Source organism: Dama dama, chromosome 20 (assembly GCF_033118175.1).
Source record: "Dama dama isolate Ldn47 chromosome 20, ASM3311817v1, whole genome shotgun sequence".
Taxonomy (NCBI): domain Eukaryota; kingdom Metazoa; phylum Chordata; class Mammalia; order Artiodactyla; family Cervidae; genus Dama; species Dama dama.
In genome coordinates, this window is record NC_083700.1 from 45,590,688 (window position 1) to 45,604,634 (window position 13,947).

Here is a 13,947-nt window from a genome sequence, read left to right on the forward strand (position 1 = left end):
ATTCCCCTAAGTACTGTGTCTGTGGTTTTTCATGGTATCAATCATTTAAAGCAATTTAGGTAATACCATTCTGACATGCATTTCTACTATTTTATTTACACCATTTGCCTACATCAGTGCGATGCAGTACCTTTCTGATTTGGTACAGTAAATGCACTCTGTAATATCTATTATGGTTTGGTCAAAGGATAATTTATTGTCAAATAGAAAAATAGGTCAACACTAATGTCACTTGATGACCAACCCCCCCAAGTGTAATAAAGCATCTCACCAGTATGCATTCCCCTGCAGTGGCTGATGTTTTATTAGGACTACCTGGCTATAGCAGTGGTGTAATTACTGAGCTGTCAGAGTGATAAGTGGGATTAATGGCAGCCTGGTGCACTTTCGTCTGCAGAGCGCTTAGAGAATTGCAAGATGGTATTATTATCAGAGTCTGCCCATTCTGGCATATTCATGGCACCAAAGAAAAAAAAGAATGCTACAATTCAGGTTTGCGTTGCCCTGCCTCATTAACATCTGACATTTCCAACAGCTGTTATTTGTGAACTAGCTCAATAATAAAAGGAGAGTTATTTGGTAAAGAGGCTTAATAACCACAACTAAAAATCCTTACGTTGTCAGTGCTGTTAAGTGAATCTGTTTATGTTGAATTTAAGATTTCTCTGGAAGAGCTGAAAAATATACACCTTGTATTAATTTGGCTCATTCATACCTGCTGACATTATAACTTTATTTCTTAATTGCCTTATATTTAAGTTGGGTGTTAGAAAAAAGAAAAGCCCAAAACTTGTGCCTTAATAGGGATAGCCAGAACCCTCTATCTGTCTGTCTGTCTGTCTGTCTGTCTGTCTATATCTTTATCTATCATAAGTATTTCTGTTGCTTTGTTCTTGTGGAATTGCAGATGTTTAAAAAACTGTCAAAATGACTTTTACAAGTCAGAAGATATTTTTTATTGCATATTATTTTATAGCTTTTTATTTTAGCTACTTTATTTTACCTCATAATAGGAAATCCTTTCAAACACTATTAATGTACAACATGTTTATCCATGTGAAGTTAACACATATAGGTATCACCTATATGTTATATTTCATATATTTCATATTATATTTTTGGATTGTTGTGCTACTGATCAAATTCTTTTTAAACTCAGTGACAATGTCTTAGGGGAAAAAAATCTTAAGTATTAGAAGATAGGAATTCAACTCAATGATAGCTGTGAATCTAACAATGGCATTTAGAGAAATGATAGGGGAGAGGTTTAATGACTGCATTTCAGAGAGGACAATTGATTATGAAAAGGCTTCGGTCCTCATTGTGTAAAATTTAATTTAGAGAGAAGGCTAAGGGCACAAACCAGAGAAAAGAGATCAGATTTAAAAACAAGATATTAATTAGGTACTGAGAAATTGGTCCAGACAATGAAGAGGACTCTCTGATTGACAAAGAATGACAAGGAGACTGGTATTGTTTTCTCAAAGGAAATGAACCAATGTCTTTACACATGGAAGTGGATAGAAAATGAGCTTGCTCGTCACCTTTGTCACTGAGCAATGTGGGACTCATTCTGAGTGAAATTCTCAGAGAATCCTCGTCTTCTGACAAATGTGAAAATGATATATCTTAAATTTTAGGTCGCCAGCCTAATTCCTCTCTATTCTCACTCTCACTTTATGCCAGACCAGATTCCATTAGTCTACCTACCATGTCATGTTCTTTTCTCTCTAGTCCTTGGCACATACTGTTTTTAATGTTTTGGTCATTTTCTCGAGTGATCTTCTGCTCTAAATCCCACCCTCCTTCACTTGTCTAACGCCCTGTCATTCTTCAAGCATCCCTTTATGCATTATTTCTCCCAATAAGCTTTGCCTGACTCTCTCCCTCCTGGACTGCTGTTCCTCTTATATGCTCTATTAGCTTGCTGTTTCTACCCAGATTCACACTGACCACAATGACACTACAAGTGTCTTTTATATGTGTGAACTTCCTCCAAACTGCAGGGTCCATGGGAGCAGGGCCATGGTTGTCCTTTTCATCATTTTTATAACCTAATATCCCAGGTTCTAACATGTAACAAGGGTTCATTAAATATTCATCAAATGAATACACAAAAAGTATAAGAATGTAGAAATTAAAGACCATTCTAGCCAATGGTTTCAGTCCTAAAGTAGTAATTATAGAATTGTGATTCTCTCTGTGTGGCTCCAATCATGTTTACCAGAATCACCATAAAGGGCAGTCATTGGGAGTGGGGGAGTGGCAGCAAAATGCAGATTCCCAGGACATTAACTAGAATTCGCCTGCCAATGTAGGAGACGTGGGTTCAGTCTCTGAACTAGGAAGATCCCCTGGAGAAAGACATGGCAACCCACTCCAGTATTCTTGTTTAGAGAACCCTGTGGACACAGGAGCCTGGCAGGCTACAGTCTATGGGGTTGCAAAGAGTTAGAAACAACCGAGCGACTAAACAACAAGGGCCAATAACTCAAACTCAAGAGGGACTTCTCTGTGGAAATTATGACCTTTATCAGGCTTCCCAAGTGGTTCTTAGGCACATTAAAGTCTGAACATGTGTCTGGTCATTTCTCCAGGAAGCAAACTCTGATATGAAATTAGTATATGGAAAGTTTATTAGAAGATATACATCTATTGAAGAGTGATGGAATCAAGATTGGACAGACATAGCCACAGTAAAGGCTGCAGTGCATCCCTGAAGACTAGTTACCCAAGTAGGGGCAAGGAGAATGGGTCTTTACTTCCTGTCAGTGGCCTGTGATTGGAAACTCGCTGCCCCTGGGAAGGGGGCATGACCTTGGTTCAGCCTATTTTCTTCACCCGAGGGCACGGCAGCTGGGAGAATAAATGTTTCAGCCTGGAAGGCAGGGGATCCGGTCTATGCATTGCAGTATCTACTACAAAGCCCAATTGCTGTGTATATAGTGTGTATGTTAAAGAAAAAAAAAAAAATTGGAGAAAGGGAGGGATGATCAGAGAGGAAGAAGGAGTCAGGGAAGAGAGGTGGGAGGATAAGTGGAAGGGATAAATGGAGGAAGTAAAGAATTTACAAGTGGTGAAAGGAGATCTTTTTCTTTGCATTTGTGAGATAACTACTGTCTAAAAGACATACAAAACTATTATCATAAAAGATTCTATTCTCAGGACTTCCCTGGTGGTCCAGTAGTCAAGACAATGCACTCCCACAGTAGGGAACACAGGTTAGACCCCAGATCAGGGAACTCAGATCCTGCAGTATGTAAATAAATTAAACAAACAAACAGCAACAACAAAAAAAGACTCTATTCTCTAAGCATTATCAGTGCAATGAGAAAGCCAAAAAATACTGATTTAGGAAATGGATGAATCATGTATCTTAAGTATGATATTCTTAAACTCTAGGAGGAACACCATGAGAAAGGGTAGCTATTTACCTGAATGGTACTATATTATACACCTTAGGAAGTGTGCAAAAAGTGAAACACAAGTACTGTTTGTTTATTGCTTAAATAATTTTTGTTCCTAAAAATAATATAGTTTTATTTGTTATTACTGGACACTAACTCTGAATGTGTTTAGGGTAGAGAATATATAGAATGTTACTTGACATTTTCTTTAATTCAGTTATTTTATTCCCTAGGTGCCTGAAATGTGCAGATGCCCCCTGTCAGAAGAGCTGTCCAACAAATCTAGATATCAAATCTTTCATCACAAGTATCTCAAACAAGGTAAATTTGGATTTAGCTCTGCAAATGAAAATTAATAGCAGCCTTTGATCTTGTTCTCTATTATTACCATGATTAAAGCATAAAGCTTGTCTTAGTAAATTAGGTTAAAGTATTAAAAGTATGATTTCTGTAGGCATGTGAGAATGTGGCACATTTTATTAATTAGTCTCTTCCTAGTTGTGATAATGATTATTGTGAAATCCATTTTCATTGTTTGTTATCTTAAAAATTAGTTTGTGGTGAATTGAATCATTTTTTAATACAAAGCATTCACTGAATAGATTGATTCTAGCTTAAGCATGCTAAATGCTTACAGATAGGGACTGTCATTGATTATCAAAACACATTTCAAGTTTGATATCTTTGTTTTAAAATGTACTTTAATATTAACTCTAGGGCACTGAAACAAATCAAAGGAAGTTGTCTAAGACTTAGAATAATTCATAGAGACTGATAGTGTTTTAACAAAACCCCCACAACAACTAAAAAATAGAAAACAGACTTTTATGGACATTTGTAGAAAAAAAGGAATTTTGATCTTTATGTTGTTTTTTAAAATTAATGTAAGGCTAAGCCCAGATTTTAGTAAACAAGAGAGTGGTTGATTGATTAATTGATCAATAGTATCTTTTGTTTGCAAAAGAAGCATTATGAACTCTTAGTCAAGGATCCTATCCTTTAACTACTGAGCAACGACTGAAGGCATCTTCCTGTAAGGATGCAGCGATTGCTTCTTTTCATAGGAGTTAGTACTTATATGCTAAAATGCTGCTAAAATCCAGTAAGTGCTCCTCAACTACCTGGTACCTTTTTACATATAAAGATTGTTTCTCAGTATGTCAGTGATTTTAAAATGTTGTAGGAGAAAAGTTATAAATTTATATAGCTTTAAGATTTCAAAAGAATTAGAGGTTATTACTTAGATATAGGACGTGGGATTAATCTACATGGTCAGATTTGAAGTCCAGGTTGAATTTTTGCATTGAACCCCTGTGAACCTAAGAAAAATGACTTATCGCTTCACTTTCATTTATGAAAGAAGGATAGCATCTGTCTTACATGATGGTGGTGTGAACTGAATAATATTTTCATGTGACAATCTCTGATATGGCAATTATTCAACAAATATTTTGTTGATGTGGAGTAATTATTTTTTCTATTCATTCAATATGGTAAATACTATACAAGTGATTTCTCTTTTTGTTTCTGGTATTACTTATTGAGCATCTATTATCTACCAAACTCAGTGACAGATACTGGGTGAGAAAGGATCCCTGCTATGACCTTGCCTTCTGGAAATTATAACTCTGAGCAAATCCAGATACATTAAAAAAATAATACAACACAAAAACCTACGGATAATTCACTGTGATTAGTGCTGAAACCATTCAGTTTATGAAGATTATTCAGCATATGAAAAAGCAAGAATGTGGGTTATACATGGCATGTGTAGGGAAATATAGTAAATTCAGTGTGGCTAGAATGGAGCCTTGACTATATAAAGAAGAGTGATGGGAAAGAGACAAGGCAGTTAGATTGATATTAAGTTGTGAAAATGTTTGAATTATACGCTCCATATTTGAGACTTAATTCTATACATAGTAGAAAATCACTAATGCTCTGTATTTGTTTTGTAATTAAGAAGATATAATCTGAAAAGAGATCTCATTTATTAACTGAAATATCTTCAACATTCATCATCACCGAATCTCTGACTTATATATGAAAATAAATAATTTATGTGAAGCATGTATATGAAATCTCATGAGAAAAAGAATAAAATAAAATGTCCAAAATTTGAAGTAGAAAGAGTTTTGGCTAAAATTATACCTAAGGTTGCACTCCTGGCTTTAAGCATGAGGCAATAGAATTGTGATCCATGCTAGCTAAATTTTCCCTAGAGAATCTGTAATTTAGTAGTGATTTTGTGATTCTAATTAGTGTATAGCACAATCATTCAAGCTCTACAAAATTTTATATGAAAAAAAGACAAAATGGGAATAATGATATTCTTTGAAAAACTTATATAATGTCTAAGTAAGATCAGAATCATCTCTGTTTTAGGATAATGTTGTTTCATTAGTTTGTTCATATTTCTTACTACCTGAGGAAGCATTGCACTTTGGTATTTATTTAAATAAATTTCCATATGAAGATAAGATATTTGAAGATATTTAATTGAAAATGTAATCTTATGCCAGACATTTAAGGAACTCTATTGTAAGTAATATTTTGTTGAAGAATCATTGTAGCAATCATAAAAGGTAAGAGATTCTTGTACTTGAAAGCCTGCAGCTTTTAAGATATTTACCAGCTGTGTACGATGTAGGCTGTCCCACATTGTTCTACCAGTGGACCTCAACTCAGGAGGGGGGTTCTTTCCAGGTTGAGAGGGTAATTGAATCGCCAGACTCAATGAGCCTTGAGCCTTTTTGAGAAAAGCATGTCACTTATATTGTATTGTGTTAGGTTTCTGTGATTCAGTGGAGTTTAGACCAATACTTCCATTCTTTATTTTTTTACAAACTGGATTACAGCTCTAGTTTCTAAAGGTACACTCAATTCTATTGTACCTCGTTGGTCAGTTTTTCTCTGTTTCATTCAGGTTCTTCTTTGCAATTGTATCTCTCAATGGAAAGTACACGTTTCAGATCATCAAACTGAAAATAGGGTTATATTTTTTGATAGTTTTCTTCTGAAAAAGAAAAAAAACCCACTAATTTATGTAAGAATTCATAAGGTCAATCTATAAATGTAATGAAAAACTGACTTTAAAAAAATGTTCCTTAGTTACACAATGCTTTATTTTCTAATAAAAAATATTTATTTTCTCTTTCAAAATTTTACATTAAGTTGTAAAGCAATGGCTTTGCCACAGACTTGTATATTTTACAGAATCTGTATACATTTTGTATACAATCTGTATAGATTTTACAGAATCTATATAGATTTAGTGGCTTTTATAGCCAATAAATACATTTAATAATATACATTAGAAAAAAACTGACTCAGTGTCACATAAAAGGCTCTTATCATAGATTCCTATTGAAAGTAACTAGAAATCAGAGGAGCAGCACAATTTAACCAGCATTATTTATTGATTAATATTATTGATGGCACTAGTTTTATTTAGAAATGTTTTCTTGATATATGTGTGTATGTATATATGCACATGCATGCACAAATATTACAAAGCAGACGTGCAATCAATAGATTTAGTCCATTCTACTTTAGGGTTTGCTTTTCAGTTTCAATGGCCAAGTGGTTTATACCATTATCAAATAAAATATTGATCATTTTCAGAATAATTTTCTAAAATCATAGCTTTTATCACATTGTACCCTTGTTCAAAAAACTTCTGTGACTCCCCATTGCCAATAAAGTAAAGCCAATTAGGTACCCCCATTTTTATGACAGAGAAGTAAGTAAATGAAAAAAGTATTAGGAAGTCCATAATTTACTAATAAGTAAGTTAAAAAATGAATATTTTAGATATATAAAACAAAATATGAAAATTGAGATTTCAGGTTTCCTTTGATACACAAGGCTAGTTCCCACACTTACTGCCAGATGGTACTTGGAGCGCCTCTGTCCATCCCAAGAAGACTGACAGAAACTTACCTACCTGCCATAAGATGATGTTCAAGGGAACACAGCTTTTAAAAACTTTTTGTGATGCTCCTAGAGAACTAATAAGTCATTATCCTTCAGAGTTCAATCTGCCATTTGGTTTACATAAATAGTTCTGAACTTGTGTGTCAGTTCCCCTTACAGTCATGATGTCAATTTTTAAATAACATAAAATATGTAATTTTTTTCTAAATTTTACAACAGCTAAATATTATGAGTCTGTGTCATTCCAGGACCCAATCTGAGTAGGTCTTGTGGCATAGACTAAGGTACTGCAATTCTAATTAGCTCTTCATTGTCTAATTAACAGTAATACTATCTTTTTAAAACTTGATGAATAAAATTGTATGCTTTATTATTGTATGCTAATTATTGTATACTTATTAATCAGTTTTGGATTAGTTTTACTCAAATTGTTGGCAGTTTTCTTCAGTTTTTTTTCCCCCTTGTTGAGTTTTCCATGAGAAAGCAGTTTACTTTTGCTTAGAATAAATATCAGTTCTTTAAATCTCTTTTGGTAAGGCTATGCTGTTGACCAATTTTTTTTGTTTCTGAAACTGTCCATACATTTCTTAACTCTCATAAAATACTTTGTGCACAGAGTAAAGGATTTGCAGTTATTTTTTACGCCTCTCAGGCAGTATCACTTTTGTGTCTTATGTCATGCGTGCTATTTGAACGTCACCAGCAGCCTAGTTATTGCTCACTTGAGAATAATGTCTTTGGAGGGTGGCTGATTTAAAGATCTTTTAACCTTTAGTGTTCAACTGTGTTACAGTTATTTATATCAATCTGGATTTCTTTTATTTATTTTGCTTCATTTTCATTATGACTCTTAAATCTGTGGGTTGATATCTTTCATCATTTGGGGGACTATTTCATTGTCTTTACTTCATTTTATGGAGTTCTCATTAGATATATGTTAAATATTCTTATTTTATTGTCTATGACTCAACTTATTTTTCGAACTTTCATTTCTTTGTTTTTTGAGGGTTATATTTTAAATCATTTCCTTAAATTCTACTTTCAAGTTTACTAAAACCTTCTTCACCAGTTTCAAATTGTTGTTAAAATTGTCTGCTGAGTTTTGAGTTACAATTTTATCTTTCATTTCTCGGAGTTATATTTTACATTTAAAAAGTCTGTTAGCTTTTTATTTTTTTTCAAGTCTACCTATACTTTCTTTTATTTTTTGAATGATGACATTTTATTTATTCTTTATTTTTTTTTAATTTTAATGATTTATTTATTTTACTTTACAACATTGTATTGGTTTTGCCATACATTGACTTGAATCCACCATGGGTGTACATGTGTTAAAACAGACGAAATTTCTTATTTTTGTAGTCTTGAGAATCCCACTATCTGGAATATTTGTGAGTATGATTATATTGCCTATGATGTCTAGTGGGTCCAGACATAGTGTTTTGTTTACTTTCATGTTTAATTTTAAAAATTATTATTAGTATTTTTTTTCATTTTGGAGGCTAATTACTTTACAGTATTGTGATGGTTTTTGCCATAGATCAACATGAATCAGCCATGGGTATACATGTGTCCCCCCATTCTGAATCCCCCTCTGTCCTCCCTCCCTACCCCATCCCTCTGGGTTGTCCCAGAGTACCAGCTTTGAATGCCCTGCTTCATGCATGTAACTTGCACTGGTCATCTGTTTTACATATGGTAATATACATATTTCAATGCTAGTCTTTATTGCAGTCCTTATAAAATTTTCACAGATAAAGCCTCAAAGAAAATGAGCAAGCATAGTTAAAAAAATAAATACTGTAATAAAGATGTTTATTTAGAAAAGGAATCTATATTTGCTATGTTCTCAAAGGCCCTGAAAATTAAAGGCTTTTTTAAAACCTGATTTAGCAAATGGCTTAAAGTTTGTTCCACTTATTTCTTTGCTTACATCTTGTCATTTTCTGTCCCTGAACATGAAAGTTCATGGATGCATTCACAATAACTTAAAAAAAAAAATTTTACCTATAATTTAACCTTTATAAATTAGAAGAGTCATAGTAGGTAACTGTTTCTCAATACATGTGAAAAAGTGCCTATAAATATTTAAGACCTAATGGGTAGTCTAGAATGATTGAAACCTACATTTTTATTGGTAAATTCTGGGATGGTAATCAAGAAGGCCTATCGAAGAAATAGACTGTTGAAAAATGAGACAAAAAGATTTGCCATATCAGATATTGAAACTCACTGTACAGCCACTGTAGTCAGTATAGAACTGGTATAGGAATACACATTTCTGAAACAGATGAAAATCTGTAAATGGAACCAAGTAACTAAGAGAACACAATATATAATGAAGAGGATATTTTAATTCAGTGGAAAATGATGACTTCTTTGAAAAGTGATCTTGGTATAATTTCGTCTTTACCTTTAGAACACTTGTTCAGGCCATCTAATATAAATTTTAGATGTACTAAATTTTTAAATATAAAAAGGAAAATGTTTAAGGATAATTTTCAATCTGTGAACTATGTGAGAAAAAATTTTACTACACACATTTAAAAATGTATTTTAAAATAAAATCAAACCAAACTTGAAACCAAGTGAACATTTGTTTTTTGTTCTGCATGTTTAGACTAAGTGGTAACTTCTATTAAATCAGAGTTCCTAAAAATTTAAATGAGAAAAATAACCCACCTTGCATGGGCAGTGTTCTCATAAGCATTAAAAAAAGAGGTCATGCAATTGATTAATGGCCATACTAGAGATGTCCTACTTCCATATTAGCCAGAAATATGTAAATAAAAGGGTGGGATACCAGTTTTCTCTCATCATATTTTTAAAGTTGAGAAGTTAAATAGCCTCCTTTGCTATTTATCAGAAAGGAAGCAAGAAATCTCATACAGGAATAATATATTTGAAAATTTCAAGTATTTATACAGTTGTGCTGGCAATGCTTTGCTATCTGTTCTTCCTAGAGAAATAAAAGTACGACCATGTAATGGTATATGTACAGTAGTATTTATTACAGCAATCATAGCATTGTTTGAAGTAGCAAAAACTTGAGACAACAATAGTGCCCAACATTAAGAAATGTGTTTAACCTGTTAACCTGTTTTTATATGAAGAAATGTTATGTGGCTCTCATTATATTTGTTGATCTAAAAGGATATTCCTATTAAATGAAGAAAGTGAGTTGCATACTACTATGAATAGCATAACACTATCTTTAAAAATTCTGATTTATATATAAGTGAAACATGGCATAGAAGGACTTGAACTATAGATTCCTCAGGTGATTGAGGTTGAGGAGGGGTAAAGAGGTTATTAACATTTTTCCTAAAAATGGCCATATTATTTTACTTCCTCAATAAGCATGTATATTTGTAATAAAAATAATAGATTAAAATTCTATACTAAAATAAAGTAAAGCTAATGGGTTACAGAGTAACATTATAGACCTTATTCTTAGTTTTTGTTTTGGTACCAAAAAATGAGAAAAATATTCAGCTTTATTTTTTCCTAAATGACTAATAATTCCAAATCTATTTATTGAAAAATATATTTCCCTCTATTCTGAAATGCTACATCTATCATATACTTAATTCTATATTTATTTAGGTCTATTTCAAAACGCTTTATTTGTCCTGTTAATCTATATATCTTTGACAGGACCAAGATATTTTATACTATGTTGTGTAATATTTCTTACAATTGATAAAGGCTATTCCCTTGATAATATATTTATTTTCAGAATATCCTAACTTTTCTCAACATGTAAAACTAGTTTCATGAAATGAAAAGAAGCTCTACAGAGTAATTATTGAATGCTGTGTCTGGACTATGCATGCATGCTAAGTGGCTTCTGTTGTGTCCAACTCTTTGTGACCCCATGGACTGTACCCTGCTAGCCTCCTCTGTCCATGGAATTCTCCAGGTAGGAATACTGGAGTGGGTTGCTATGCCCCCCTCCAGGGGATCTTCCCCACACAGGGATCGAATCCACGTTTCTTGCATCAGCAGGCGATTTCCTGCATTAGCAGGTGGGTTCTTTATGACTAGCTCCACCTAGGAAAGCCTGAACTAGACTGTGGTAATGTATTAATTTAAATTTAGTAATGCAAATATATGCTTATCTTAACTCATTCACTTATCAGCTGGAAACATTAACTCAATTTTCTAGAATTCAGCCTTGAATTTTAATATGTAACTTCTCAGTTTTGAGACTAGCAAATGGTAAATTTACTAAGTGCTAAATTACCAAGGGCTGTAATATTTTCAAAATGTCCCCTCTTTTCTAATGTGCTGGTGGAAAAGAGAGTTGGATATTACATTGTTACTGCTGTGCTTAGTCGCTCAGTTGTGTCCGACTCTGCGACCACATGGACTGTAGGCCACCAGATTCCTCTGTCCATGGGGATTCTCCAGGCAAGAATACTGGACTGGGTTGCCCATTCCCTTCTCCAGGGGATCTTCCCCACCCAGGGATTGAACCAAGGTCTCCAGCATTGCAGGTACATTCTTTACCTATACAAATGGAATTTTAATCTGACTAACCATCTCATTATGTGGAAAATAAATATGAAATCCAAAAAGGTAGAATGGTTTATCCCAGATCACATAACCACTTGAAAGTGTAACAGTGTTTTCCTGAATTTTGTCCAGTGTGCTTTCCTTTGCATCACACTGCAACATTTATATGAAAAAACATATGTATAAGTCATTATTAAAATGTGAAGTGCTAAATAAGTAACATATTTTCTATCATGACAGTTTTCTAAGTACTCCATTCAGTTCAGTTCAGTTCAGTTGCTCAGTTGTGTCTGACTCTTTGCAACCCCATGAACCGCAGCGTACCAGGCCTCCTTGTCCATCACCAACTCCCAGAGTTCACCCAAACTCATGTCCACTGAGTCGGTGATGCCATCCAACCATCTCAACCTCTGTTGTCCCCTTCTCCTCCTGCCCCCAATCCCAGCATCAGTGTCTTTTCAAATGCGTCAGTTCTTCGCATCAGGTGTAAAAAGTATTAGAGTTTCAGCTTCAACATCAGCCCTTCCAACGAATACCCAGGACTGATCTCCGTTAGGATGGACTGGTTGGATCTCCGTGCAGTCCAAGGAACTCTCAAGAGTCATCTCCAGCATCACAGTTCAAAAGCATCAATTCTTTGGCACTCAGCTTTCTTTATAGTCCAACTCTCACATCCATACATGACCATGGAAAACCATAGCCTTGACTAAATGGACCATTGTTGACAAAGTAATGCCTTTGCTTTTTAATATGCTATCTACGTTGGTCATAACTTTCCTTCCAAGGAGTAAGCGTCTTTTAATTTCTTGGCTGCAATCACCATCTGCAGTGATTTTGGAGCCCCCCAAAATAGTCAGCCATTGTTTCCACTGTTTCCCTATCTATTTGCCATGAAGTGATGGGACCGGATGCCATGATCTTAGTTTTCTGAATGTTGAGCTTTAAGCCAACGTTTTCACTCTCCTCTTTCACTTTCATCAAGAAGCTCATTAGTTCTTCTTCACTTTCTGCCATAAGGGTGGTGTCATCTGCATATCTGAGGTTATTGATTATTCTCCTGGCAATCTTAACTCTAGCTTGTACTTCTTGCAGCCCAGCGTTTCTCATGATGTACTCTGCATATAAGTTATATAAGCAGGGTGACAATATACAGCCTTGACATACTCCTTTTCCTATTTGGAACCAGTCTGTTGTTCCAGGTCCAGTTCTAACTGTTGCTTCCTGACCTGCATACAGATTTCTCAAGAAGCAGGTCAGGAAGTCTGGTATTCTAATCTCTTTCAGAATTTTCCACAGTTTATTGTGATCCACACAGTCGAAGACTTTGGCATAATCAATATAGCAGAAATAGATGTTTTTGTGGAACTCTTTTGCTTTTTCAATGATCCAGTGGATGTTGGCAATTTGATCTCTGGTTCCTCTGATTTTTCTAAAACCAGCTTGATCATCTGGAAGTTCATGGTTCATGTATTGCTGAAGCCTGGCTTGGAGAATTTTGAGCATTACTTTAATAGCGTGTGAGATGAGTGCAATTGTGTGATAGTTTGAGCATTCTTTGTCATTGCCTTTCTTCGGGATTGGAATGAAAACAGACCTTTTACAGTCCTGTGGCCACTGCTGAGATTTCCAAATTTGCTGACATACTGAGTGCAGCACTTTCACAGTGTCATCTTTTAGGATTTGAAAGAGCTCAACTCGAATTCCATCACCTCCATGAGCTTTGTTCGTGGTGATGCTTCCTAAGGCCCTCTTGACTTCACATTCCAGGATGTCTGGCTCCAGGTGAGTGATCAACCATTGTTTTTATTTGGGTCATGAAGATCTTCTTTGTACAGTTTTTCTGTGTATTCTTGCCAGCTCTTCTTAATATCTTCTGCTTCTGTTAGGTCCATACAATTTCTGTCCTTTATTGAACCCATCTTTGCATGAAATGTTCCCTTGGTATCTCTAATTTTCTTGAAGAGATCTCTAGTCTTTCCCATTCTATTGTTTCACATTCTAAGTACTATTAAATCTTAAATAGTGGCAGAATATATAATACAATAAACTGCGTCTTAAGGAAGTTTGAGTTTTGTCTTTAGACAAC

The 13,947-nt window shown here is 34.4% G+C and overlaps 1 protein-coding gene across 1 annotated transcript in view; it reads left to right on the forward strand.

The window, feature by feature from the left end:
* DPYD (dihydropyrimidine dehydrogenase) overlaps positions 1 to 13,947 on the forward strand; it is an 886,622-nt gene that overhangs the window by 206,015 nt on the left and 666,660 nt on the right. The window contains exon 4 of the mRNA XM_061121314.1: positions 3,641 to 3,728. Within this exon, the coding sequence (XP_060977297.1) occupies positions 3,641 to 3,728 (88 nt within the window). The remainder of the gene's footprint in view (positions 1 to 3,640; positions 3,729 to 13,947) is intronic.